Source organism: Carcharhinus amblyrhynchos, chromosome 26 (genome assembly GCF_965287045.1).
Source record: "Carcharhinus amblyrhynchos chromosome 26, sCarAmb.v2.hapA, whole genome shotgun sequence".
In the NCBI taxonomy this organism is placed as follows: Eukaryota; Metazoa; Chordata; class Chondrichthyes; order Carcharhiniformes; family Carcharhinidae; genus Carcharhinus; species Carcharhinus amblyrhynchos.
In genome coordinates this window covers 11260603-11273955 of record NC_137349.1, presented here as the reverse complement: position 1 = coordinate 11273955, position 13353 = coordinate 11260603, and the positions used below count along the sequence as shown (strand labels likewise).

General features: G+C 47.0%; 1 protein-coding gene across 1 annotated transcript in view; it reads right to left on the bottom strand.

The window, feature by feature from the left end:
* The window catches only part of yjefn3 (YjeF N-terminal domain containing 3), a 132873-nt gene extending 129986 nt beyond the window's left edge, over positions 1–2887 (bottom strand). Inside the window, exon 1 of the mRNA XM_080213247.1 lies at positions 2735–2887. Within this exon, the coding sequence (XP_080069373.1) occupies positions 2735–2799 (65 nt within the window). The 5' untranslated portion in view covers positions 2800–2887. The remainder of the gene's footprint in view (positions 1–2734) is intronic.
* Between the last annotated feature and the right edge of the window lie 10466 nt (positions 2888–13353).

The window sequence follows — 13353 nt, the reverse complement described above, 5'->3', positions numbered from 1 at the left end:
GGGCTGACTTGCAGTAAAAGGTGTGTTTCTATCCTTACTGAGACATCAGGGCAGATGTTCTGGGCTTTCCCCCTGAGCTCAGTGATGTGCATGCGCCAATATTTCAAACCCAGGAACATCTGGGTCCTCTGTGCCCCTGCCAGGGTTTGTCTTTCCAATCTGCCAGCAACCATGCTCCAAGTGCAGTGTGTTGCAGTAGATATTTGACTGTGACAGGCAGCGCAATCATGTCCTGACTTAGTAATCGGGCACATTTGGGTAGTGAACAGTGCAGGACTCCACCTAAAAACAGGAAATGCTGGAAAACCTCAGCAGGTCTGACAGCATCTTGTCCTTCATCAGAGCTCATCTCAAAGGGCCATCCAGACTTGAAACATTGGCTCTACTGTCTCTCCGCAGGTGCTGTCAGACCAGCTGAGATTTTCCAGAATTTTCTGTTTTTGTTTCTGATTCCAGCATTTGCTGTAATTTGCCATTATTTCAGTGCAGGACTCTGTCCAATTGCCTTTTGCCATTTTAGATACAAGGTACTGAGGCTAACTGTAACTTCCTTCTCCAATTCATTATAGAATACAAAATAGGAAGAAAAGGAAGCCATTCAGCCCCTCAAGGCTGTTCCGCCAACCATTGCCCCAAGTCTTGAGTGATCTCTATTCCGATTCCATTCACCAGCTTTTTCCGTTATCCCCTGATGCTTTACCTCAAAAAAAAATCCATCAGCTTTTTGGGAGAGAAAGTTCCAGATTTCCAAATCCCTCTTTGTGTGAGGAAATGTTTCCTGAAATCATCCCTGACTCTCCCTCCTACCAAGTCCCACCAGAGGAAATCGTTTCTCTCTGTTGGATCCTTGTAAAATTTTGTAGACTTTGATCAGATCGCTGTCCTGCCTCTTCAAACCAAGCCTAAATTTTAAATACAAGACTAGCCTGTGCAACTTGTCTTCACAATTTAACCGTTTCTCATCCAGTATAAAATAAAGTTTATTTATTAGTCACAAGTAAGCTTACATTCACACTGCAATGAAGTTACTGTGAAAATCCCCTAGCCACCACACTCCGGCACCTGTTTGGGTACACTAAGGGAGAACTTAGCATGGCCAATTCACCTAACCTGCATATCTTTGGACTGTGGGAGGAAACTGGAGCCTCTGGATAAAACCCATGGAGACAAGGGGAGAATGTGCAAACTCCACAGAGTCAGTGACCCAAGTTGGGAATTGAACCCAGGTCTCTGGCGCTGTGAGGCAGCAATGCTAACTACCTTGCCACTGTGCCGTCATATCGTTTGGGTGAATCGATACTGTACTCTGTCCAAAACCAACATATCCTTCATGAGATGCAGTGCCCAGAATTGACAGAACCCGGCATCTTCAGGAGGGTGGTGTAGTTGGAATATCGCTGGACTCGTAATTCAGAGCCCCAGGGCCAAACCCAGGGTTTGAATCCCACCACAGCAGGTAGTGGAATTTGAATTCAATAAAAATTGGGAATTAAAAAACCATGAAAACCATCTGGTTCATTAATAGGGAAGAAATTTGCCACCTTTACCTGGTCCAGCCAACATGTGACTCCAGCGCCACTGCACATTTAAATGGCCTGACACGGGCAATAAGTGCCCTTATCCAGTGAATGGTCTGTTTAAGGAGTTGCTACTCGTCTGTGACACTTTTACACAGGGAACAATGAGGGAGGTCAATGAGATCAATCCTCGCTAGCTGGAAGCCTGGCTCTGTGGGAGGGTCGGTCGGGGTTTAGGGCTATGAAACAGTGCAGGCTTCTTATCACTCCCAAGTCCCCATCGGCGAGACTGGCCGTGAGCACGCAGGGGAGGACAAACCCATTTATCATCTGTTCCACTCTCTCTGTGGAACCTCCCCAAGCAGAGATCACAGTCACCAGTCTGAGAGCCCCCAAGCACAGCATTCCGAACTCACCTGCAACGCGCTAATGCGTATAATATATTATGGGAGTTAAAGCTCATGAACGGCGCTGTACAAAGAGTCTGAGCTTTGGGGTAAATATTCATCCACATTGCATACAACTCCCCTCGCTGCCCACCTCCGTACTATTCAATCACTGGAACTCAATCTCACAGGTGGTACTGATTGTGCTTAGCACAGACTAAGATCCACCAGCCGAACAATACTGATTAATCCCCTCACGCACCCAAACCAACCTCCCGTCTTCAAACCTGGCTTAAAACAAACACTCTGTGTCTTTCCTGCAGTAGTTGGCGTTCGGAAGGGCAGCTTTGTGAGGGGCTGGGGTTTGAATTGGCACCTCCGTGTCTGCCCTTCCCTAAACAACGCACCCCAAATCAATGGGAATTTCACACTGGGATCCTCAATATTTTCCACAACAATAAATCCTAACGAGATTGCCTTTTTATTTTGCACGCACGCACTTGTAATGCTACCAAACACATTTAAAAAGTTGGTGTAACGTTCTTTTGCCGGGTGAGAGTGTGTTTGTCATTCAGTCATCGCAGTAACGATCCCCGTACACAATCAGCAGCTCCCGCCCTCCAGCTCTGGGATGTCAGGGGAAGAATTAGATTTGAATCTCAAGTAGGGAAGCATTTAAGACTCAGTCATTCCAGGTAGCTTGTTCAGAGAGCTCTGAAACCTTTGCAATGATGCGGATCAAACGGCAGAACCTTTGAGGAATTAACAAATCTCTATTCAGTCAGCAAGAAAGGGCTGCCATCCCCATGTTTATCACAGACTCCTGCTTACCTGAGGAATTTGAGCGGCTCAGTGGATGCTGCCTGCTGTACGACACCGTGGTTTGTGTTGGCCATATCTCGGTGCAGTTGTCACAGTTGTTGTGTGGGGAGATGGGGATGTTCTGCTGGGTCCTGATGCTGAGGCTGACAGGCTGTGAGCTGCTGTCAGACTCTGTGCCTTCAGTGAGGCAATGATTTGTGATTCAGTGCCCTCGTTCATTGGCTGCCAGATCAGCCAATCGGAAGCACACCAGTTTCAATCAGCAGGAAAGGGATTGGTCTGTAGTATTTAGCATTTCAGGATTGGCCAATGTGTGTGTATATGCCTGTGTATGAGTGTATATGTGCATGTATGTGAGTGTGTGTGTATGAGTGTATATGTGCATGTATGTTAGTGTATATGTGTATGTATATGAGTGTGTCTGTGCGCATGAGTGTATATGCACATATATGCGAGTGTGTATGTGAGTGTATATGTGCATGTATGTGAGTGTGTGTTTGAGTTTATATGTGCATGTATGCGAGTGTGTGCGTCTGAGTGTATATGCGCATGTATGCGAGTGTGTGTGTATGAGTGTATATGTGCATGTATGTTAGTGTATATGTGTATGTATATGAGTGTGTCTGTGCGCATGAGTGTATATGCACATATATGCGAGTGTGTATGTGAGTGTATATGTGCATGTATGTGAGTGTGTGTTTGAGTTTATATGTGCATGTATGCGAGTGTGTGCGTCTGAGTGTATATGCGCATGTATGCGAGTGTGTGTGCATGAGTGTATATGTGCATGTATGTTAGTGTATATGTGCATGTATATGAGTGTGTGTGCGCGCATGAGTGTATATGCACATATATGCGAGTGTGTATGTATGAATGTATATGTGCATGTATGCAGTGTGTGAATGAGTGTATATGTGCATGTATGTGAGTGTATGTAAATGAGTGTATATGTGCATGTATGTGAATGTGAGTGTGTGTATATGAGTGTATATGTGCATGTATGTGAGTGTGTGTGTATGAGCAGATTTACATGTGTGTGGATATAAATGTGACTGCATGAGTGCGTGAGTATGTGTGTGGCTTTGTTTGTGTGTGTGCATGTGTACCAGCATGTGTGTATGCGTTACTCTGTATTCGGTCTTGAAGGGCAAGATTTAAAGAAGATGTACGAGGCAGATTTTTTACACAGAGGGTGGTGGGTGTCTGGAACTCGTTGATGGGGAGGTAGTGGAAGTGGATACGGTAGTGACTTTTAAGTGGCGTCTGGATAAATACATGAATACGATGGGAATAGAGGGATACGGTCCCTGGAAGGGTAAGGGTTTTAGTTAAGTCAGGCAGCATGGTCGGTGCAGGCTTGGAGGGCTGAAGGGCTGTAATTTTCTTTGTTCTTTGTGTGAGCATATACATGTAGTTTAATGAGGTGTGTTTGTGGATGTGTGTTTGACAGTGTGAGTGTATGTGCGTGTTTATGTGTGTATGTATGTTTGAGTGTGTCGGTGTGACTATATTTGTGTACGTGTGTGACGGTTTACATCTATTGTGGGGAATGTGCTAAAATCAATCTTTAAGAAGATGTAAGCTGGACACTTAGAAAGACTCAAGATAATTGGGAAGGGTCAGCATGGTTTTGTGAAAGAAAAATCACGTTTAACCTACTCATTGGAGTTTAAAATTAGGAGACATCCTTTTGGGATGAAGGTGAGGAGAATGTTTTTCTCTCAGATGGTTTTGTGACTTTGGAGCTCTCTGCCTCAGAAGGTGGTGAGGGCACAGTCACTGAATACTTTTGAGGTGAGGTGGATAGATTCTTGCTAGGCAAGGAAATCAAGGGTTATCGGGGTAGATGGGAATGTGGAACTCAACACAAACAGATGGTCATGATCCATTTGAAAGGCAGAGCAAACTCAAGGAGCCAAATCATAGAATCCCTACAGTGCAGAAGAAGACCATTTGGCCCATCGAGTCTGCACTGATTACAACCCACTGAGGCCCTAATCCTGCAAACCCTGTTTACCCTAGCTAGTCCCCTTGATACTAAGGGGCAATTCAGACTGGCCAATGCACCTAACCCATACGTCTTTCGGACTGTGGGAGGAAACCAGAGCACCTAGAGGAAACCCACACAGACATGGGGAGAAAGTGCAGACTTGACACAGATAGTGACCCAATCCAGGAATTGAACCTGACTCTGTGAGGCAGCAGTGCCAACCACTGTGCCACCGTGCCATTGCGGCACTTCAGCTGCATATCCAAGAATTTTTTTAAAATGTGCTTTTGCCTCTACTACCCTCTGTGAAAGGTTTACTCCTCAAAGCTGCCCCCGCCAATCACTTTAAATGTGTCCTGGTTGTTGACTTCTCTGGCGAGGAAAGTAAGGTTTTTCTGTCCACTTACACCTCAATTAATTCTCCTCTCAGTTTCTTCTTTTGCAAAAAAAAATAGCCTGTCTGAGTTTTCCTTCTGGCTAAAACTGTCCACTGCTGGCAACATCCTCATAAGTTTCTTCTGTATCCCCTCCAGTGCAATCACATCCTTCCTGTAATGTGGTGACAGAACAGTGCACAGCACTCTAATTGTGGTCCAATATTTTATACAGTTTTAACATAACCTCCTTGCCCCTTGGCTAATAAATGAAAATATCTCGCGTGCCTCTGTAACTATCTGTGCTGCTACTCCAGGGATTTACCAGCATTCACTTCAACTCCCTTCTATTCCTCTACATTTCTCAGCATCTGCAAATTTGTTGTGCATTCTCTTGCCTTTTGTGTCCTTCCCAAATGCGATACCTCAAATGTAGGGGTACTGTCACTGATCTAATAACCCAGAGACCCAGGGTAATGTTCTGGGGTTTCAAATCCCATCACAGCAGATGGTGAAATTTGAATTCAATAACAATCTGGAATTAAGAATCGCCTGATGACCTTGAAACCACTGTCAATTGTCATAAAAACACATCTGGTTCACTAATGTCCTTTAGGGAAGGAGATCTGCCATCCTTACTGAGTCTGGGTAAGCCTTCCATCCATTGACTCTGTCTACACTTCCCACTGCCTCAGAGAAGCAGCCAGCATAATTAAGGACCCCACATGTCCTGGACATTCTCTCTTCCACCTTCTTCCGTCAGGAAAAACATACAAAATTCTAAGATCATGTACCAAGCAACTCAAGAACAGCTTCTTCCCTGCTACCGTCAGACTTTTGAATGGACCTACGCTACATTAAGTTGAATCTTTCTCTAGCTATGACTGTAACACCACATTCTGCACTCTTTCCTTTCCTTCTCTATTAATGCTGTGCTTTGTCTGTATAGCGTGCAAGAAACAATACTTTTCACTGTATACTAATACATGGTGACAATAATAAATCAAATCAAATGTGATTCCAGATCAATAGCAATGTGGTTGATTGAAATGGCCAAGCGAACTATTCAGTTCAAGGGCAACTAGGGATGGGCAATAAATGCTGGTCCAGCCAGTGACGCCCACATCCCATGAATGGATTAAAAAAACATTTCTCCACACCGAGTTCCACTTCCGCACCTGATCAGTTCATTGGCATCTTCCTGCAGGCCCCCATTTTCTCCTTCAGTGTGACCCACACGGCTTACTTGGGCGTTGTCTGTAAACTTAATCAAGTCCTTATACTTAAGTCTAAATTATTGACAAACCACATCAATGGATCTCGTACTGCACGCCCCAGAATCAAGCTGGAAACAGTAAAAGACCCCATCAATGAACGAGTTCCCCCGGGCCAACATTTATCCCTGAGTTGTCAAAACAACAAGGTCCTGAAGAAGTCACACAATTCAAAGTATTAACTCTGTTTCCCTCTTCCCAGATGCAGCCAGACCTAAAGTATATTTATTATTCACAAGTAGGCTTACACTAACATTGCAACAAAAATCCTCTAGTCGCCACTCTCCTGTTCGGGTACACTGAGGGAGAATGTAACATGACCAGTGCACCTAACCAGCACATTATTTCAGATTGGGGGAGGAAAGCGAAGCACCCGGAGAAAACCCGCACAGACACAAGGAGAACATGCAGACTCTCCGCACAGACAGTGACCCAAGCCGGGAATGGAACCCAGATCCTTAGTGCTGTGAGATAACAGTGCTAACCACTGTGCCATCGTGCAGTCCCAGAGACCTGCTGAGTATTCCCAGCATTTTCTGCTTTTAAAACAGATTTTCTGATCATCATCACTTTGATGTCCATGAACCCTTCAGGTTTGGTGAAAGGACACGGGAATAAAACTTTAACTCCATTTCTCTCTCCTCAGATGCTGTCAGATCTGCTGAGTTTTTCCAGCATTTCCTAACTTTTTAAGTTTTACTTTCTTTCCCTTACCCAGCAGTATTTCACCAGTTGGACGAATCTGTGCTTATAATAGGGTTTAAACAATGCAATGCCAGAGAGGAAGGGGATTTAGTTAGAGTGCAGGTTAGTAGCAGTCCTTGTACAACTGCTCGAAACAGAGCAGCAAATTGTATTGAAGGTGAGAAACAGAAGGCATGTACTGACCTCTGGTGGAGAAGAAAGGCACAACACGGATAATGGGGCTGAATTTGAGTTGCTTTTATATAACGCCTGCTCACATCTCAGAAAAGTCTCAAGGTGCTTCAAATGAAATTCGTCTCTTCCAAATGCAGCGACCGTTGTTGTGTTGACAAACACAGTTAATCACTTCACACACAGCAAGATCCCATAAACAGTAACGACATGAAGGACTAATTAACTTATATTGAAGATTGTTTGTTCAGACATTGGGCGAACTCTGCTCTCCTTGAAGAGTGCACAGGTGCACAGGTTCTAAGCCAGTGGTTTTATGACATGTCAGCAGTAACTGGGTACCTCTGACCATTCTCCCAGAAAATTCCCAGAGGTACCCAGTAAATGTTGAAATACACAAGGGATCCCCTGAATTTGCTAGTACAGCCCCGGTGCCCTCCTGTAAATACCAACATACTCCCCGGGGACTCCCTGTGAATACTGACACACTCCCCGGAGCCCCCTGTAAATACTGACACACTCCCCGGGACCCCCTGTAAATACTGACACACTCCCCGGGACCCCCTGTAAATACTGACACACTCCCCTGGGCCCCCCTGTAAATACTGACACACTCCCCGGGGCCCCCTGTAAATACTGACACACTCCCCGGGGCCTCCTGTAAATACCAACATACTCCCCGGGGACTCCCTGTGAATACTGACACACTCCCCGAGGCCCCCTGTAAATACTGACACACTCCCCGGAGCCCCCTGTAAATACTGACACACTCCCCGAGGCCCCCTGTAAATACTGACACACTCCCCGGAGCCCCCTGTAAATACTGACACACTCCCCGAGGCCCCCTGTAAATACTGACACACTCCCCTGGGCCCCCCTGTAAATACTGACACACTCCCCGGGGCCCCCTGTAAATACTGACACACTACCCGGGGATCCCCTGTAAATACTGACACTCTCCCCGGGGATCCCCTGTAAATACTGACACATTTCCTGGGGACCCCCTGTAAATACTGACACACTCCCCAGGGCCCCCTGTAAATACTGACACACTCCCCAGGGCCCCCTGTAAATACTGACACACTCCCCGGGGCCCCCTGTAAATACTGACACTCTCCCCGGGGCCCCCTGTAAATACTGACACACTCCCCGGGGCCCCCTGTAAATACTGACACACTCCCCGGGGCCCCCTGTAAATACTGACACACTCCCCGAGGACTCCCTGTAAATACTGACACACTCCCCGGGGCCCCCTGTAAATACTGACACACTCCCCGGGGCCCCCTGTAAATACTGACACACTCCCCGGGGCCCCCTGTAAATACTGACACACTCCCCGGGGCCCCCTGTAAATACTGACACACTACCCGGGGATCCCTAGTAAATACTGACACAGTCCCCGGGGATCCCTAGTAAATATTGACACACTCCCCTGGGCCCTCCTGTAAATACTGACACACTCCCCGGGGATCCCTAGCAAATACTGACAGACTCTCTGGGACCCCCTGTAAATACTGACACACTCCCCGGGGATCCCTAGCAAATACTGACACACTCCCCTGGGGCCTCCTGTAAATACTGACACACTCCCCGGGGATCCCTAGCAAATACTGACACACTCCCCTGGGGCCTCCTGTAAATACTGACACACTCCCCGGGGATCCCTAGTAAATACTGACACACTCCCCTGGGGCCTCCTGTAAATACTGACACACTCCCCGGGGATCCCTAGTAAATACTGACAGACTCTCTGGGACCCCCTGTAAATACTGACACACTCCCCGGGGATCCCTAGCAAATACTGACACACTCCCCTGGGGCCTCCTGTAAATACTGACACACTCCCCGGGGATCCCTAGTAAATACTGACAGACTCCCCTGGGGCCTCCTGTAAATACTGACACACTCCCCGGGGATCCCTAGTAAATACTGACAGACTCTCTGGGGACCCCCTGTAAATACTGACACACTCCCCTGGGGCCTCCTGTAAATACTGACACATTTCCCGGGGACCCCTGTAAATACTGACACAGTCTCCGGGGATCCCTAGCAAATACTGACACACTCCCCGGGGCCCCCTGTAAATACTGACACACCCCCCGGGGATCCCTAGCAAATACTGACACACTCCCCGGAGATCCCTAGTAAATACTGACACTCTCCCCGGGGCCCCCTGTAAATACTGACCCACTCCCCGGGGGTCCCTGTAAATACTGACACACTCCCCAGGGATCCCTAGTAAATACTGACAGACTCTCTGGGGACCCCCTGTAAATACTGACACACTCCCCTGGGGCCTCCTGTAAATACTGACACATTTCCCGGGGACCCCTGTAAATACTGACACAGTCTCCGGGGATCCCTAGCAAATACTGACACACTCCCCGGGGATCCCTAGCAAATACTGACACACTCCCCGGAGATCCCTAGTAAATACTGACACACTCCCCGGGGCCCCCTGTAAATACTGACCCACTCCCCGGGGATCCCTGTAAATACTGACACACTCCCCGGGGCCCCCTGTAAATACTGACACACTCCCCGGGGCCCCCTGTAAATACTGACATATTTCCCGGGGATCCCTAGTAAATACTGACACACTCCCCTGGGGCCTCCTGTAAATACTGACATACTCCCCGGGGATCCCTAGTAAATACTGACACACTCCCCGAGGTCCTGCTGTAAATACTAACACACTGCCAGGGACTCCCTGTAAATAGTGACACAGTCCGCGGGGATCCCACTGTAAATACTGACACACTCCCCAAGGTCCTGCTGTAAATACTAACACACTGCCAGGAACTCCCTGTAAATACTGACCCACTCCCCTGGGGACTCCTGTAAATACTGACACACTCCCCGAGGACTCCCTGTAAATACTGACACACTCCCCGGGGACTCCCTGTGAATACTGACACACTCCCCAGGGCCCCCTGTAAATACTGACACACTCCCCAGGGACTCCCTGTGAATACTGACACACTCCCCAGGGCCCCCTGTGAATACTGACACACTCCCCAGGGACCCCCTGTAAATACTGACACACTCCCCGAGGACTCCCTGTGAATACTGACACACTCCCCGAGGACTCCCTGTGAATACTGACACACTCCCCGGGGACTCCCTGTGAATACTGACACACTCCCCGGGGACTCCCTGTGAATACTGACACACTCAGTGGGGATCCCACTCTAAGTGCCGACACACTGCCAGGGACGTTGCAATTTGATTTCCAAAAGACAGCTGTTTTGTTGAATAAATTCTCATGCGAGAATACCTTCCAATAATGTTGAAATCCTCTCTCACCAAGGATCTCATTTGTCCCAGATTGAGCTAGAAGCCAACTTGCCAAAAGAGCCCCTCTAGGAACTGGGCATGAGCTCTGACACTGAAATAGTGCACTGAGATGTCAGCCTCCATTAGGATCGTAATGCCTGAAGCGAGCCTTAAAACTGGCAGCTTCCCAAGTTGGAACAAGAGTGCTCCCATCTGAAGCAAGTTGATAAGCACATTTGAAACCTGGTAACACGATAACTATTCACAATGCTGATTGTGGTGAGTAACTCTGTCAATCACACGAGGAAAAAAAAGCAAATTGTTGGAGCAGAGCTAAGCAGCGTCTGGGAAAGTATGGTTCAGGATTCCAAGGTATGATTGCACCTTGTGTCTTAGTCCACATTTGAACATCTCAGCGGTGCTTAGCATGTTGTACATTTCCAGTATTTTCTGTACAGGCCGTGGTCGTCTGGTTACAGATTGAACAGGAGCTGCCGAGGCGATTTGAGAATTGAATATCTAAATAATTCAAAAGCTAATACTCACCCAAAATGGGATAATATGCCCCAAATTTGATATTCAGTAATTTGACTGCAGGATAGGAGGGGGATAGTGTTAAAGTTGGATATTGTTCCAAACCACTTCTACTGAACCACTTTGAAAATCAAATTTTGGCACTAATTCCCTCACCTCAGTCTGTCAGGTTTTGGGATGAATCTGCAGCCACTTTCCAGTTTTACCTCTGACCTTGAAGACTCAATGACCAAAACTGAACACGGGGTGCGGGGTCCAGCCAGAGCTGGGCACCGGGCATGCAGTCTGGCTAGAACTCAGTTTGAGGTCAGGTCGGAGCCAGGCACAGGATACAGTCCAGCCAGAGCTCAGTTCGGGGTCCAGCCAGTGCTGGACTCAGAGCAAGGCCTGCCCAGGTTTCAGCTCTGCAGTGATCATAAATTAATGAGAGCGAAACCTTCTGGCTTTCCCCGAGCTGCCAGTGTTATTATTTGTAATTCTGACACCATCTGTGTGCTTTACACTTGTCCCAACTCATTTCCATCAAACATCAGTTCCTTCCCCTGACGCATTTCACCCAATTCATTTTGAAGGTTCTGAGCTGCCGCCTGACAAATCAAACAGGAGAAACTGAAACACGTGATCTGAAAGCTGCATTTTCACAATAGATAAATCACACTCTTGCTAAACAGCCCTACATGGGGACTCCGGGACAGAGATTAAGTTCTTAACTTAGTGTTTAATTTTGGACATCAATTTGGCAAAGTCTTCCTTTCAGAACCAAATCCACTTACAGCTCTAACACATAGTCCTGGTACAATTGACACTCAATTTGTCTAAATGTGAAAAAAAAAAGGTGGCACGGTGGCTAGCACTGCTGCCTCACAGCACCAGGGTCCCAGGTTCAATTCTGGCCTTGGCTCACTGTCTTTGTGGAGTTTGTACTCCCCATGTCTGCTTGGGGTTTCCTCCCACATTCCAAAGATGTGCGGATTAAGTGATTGGCTATGTTAAATTGTCCCTTAGTGTTTGGGGGGGGGGGGGGGTTAGAAGAGTAAATATGTTATGGAGATAGACTTGATGGGACAAATGGCCTCCGTCAGCACTGTAGTTTCTATGATTCTAGACCATTGATGTATAAGGCATAAAGTTGTGGTCGCAGCACAGATCTCCACTAGTCAGATTGTCATCCTGATAAGGACTCCTTTATTCCCATTCTGTGCCTTCTGCCAGTCATCCAATCTTCTATCCATGCTTGTACCTTGTCTTTAATACCCTGGAGTTCTTATTCAGCAACCTCCTGTAATACACCTTGTAAAGCATTTTTTTTATGTTTTATTTATTAATCACAAGTAAGGCTTACATTAACACTGCAATGAAGTTATTGTGAAATTTCCCTTGTCACCACACTCCAGCACCTGTTTAGGTCAACGCACCATCTTTCAAAACATGGGAGGAAACCCATGCAGACACAGGCAGAACGTGCAAACGCCACAGTGACCCAAGTTGGGAATCGAACCCAGGTCCCTGGCACTGTGAAGCAGCATGTACTATGGTGCTACCATGGAAATAACAGATGGAATACAATGTGGGAAAGTGTGAGGCTATGCACTTGTCAAAGACCTTTTGGAAATTCAAATAGATAAGATCCACTGGCTTTGTCTAATCTGCTCGTTACCTCCCCAAAGAATTCTAAAAGATTTGTCAGACATGAGCCCCCCCCCCCCTTGACGAAACCATGCACTTCCAAGTATTCCAAAATCTCATCCTTAATAATGTACTCTAAAATCCCAAAGTTAGACTTTGGCCTGTAATTTTCCCTTTTTATCTCTCCCTTGCTTCTTAAACAGGGGTGTTACGTTAGCGATTTTCCAATCCACTGGAAGCCTCCCTGACTCCAGTGATTCCCAGAAGATCACCACTAATGCCTCCACAATCTATTCAGCTACCGCCTTCAGAACTCTGGGGTGTAGTCCAACTAGTCCAGGGGATTTATCTATCTTCAGTCCTTTCAGTTTCGATAGCAATGGCCACCACACTCACCTCTGCTCCCTGACTCTGGTGAATTTTGGGTGTGATACAGGTGTTTTCCACCGTGAAGGCTGATGCAAAGTACCTATGCGGTTTATCCGCCATTACTTTGTCTCCGGTGTCATTTTCCAGCAGTCCAGTGTCTATTCTTGCCTGTCTCTTACCCTTTATATATTACTGGCCAGCTTACCTTCATATTTCATCTTCTTCCCCACTTATTGCATTTTTAGTTGTCCTCTGCTGGGTTTTAAAGACTTCTCAATCCCCTGGCTTCCCACGAATCTTCACACCGTA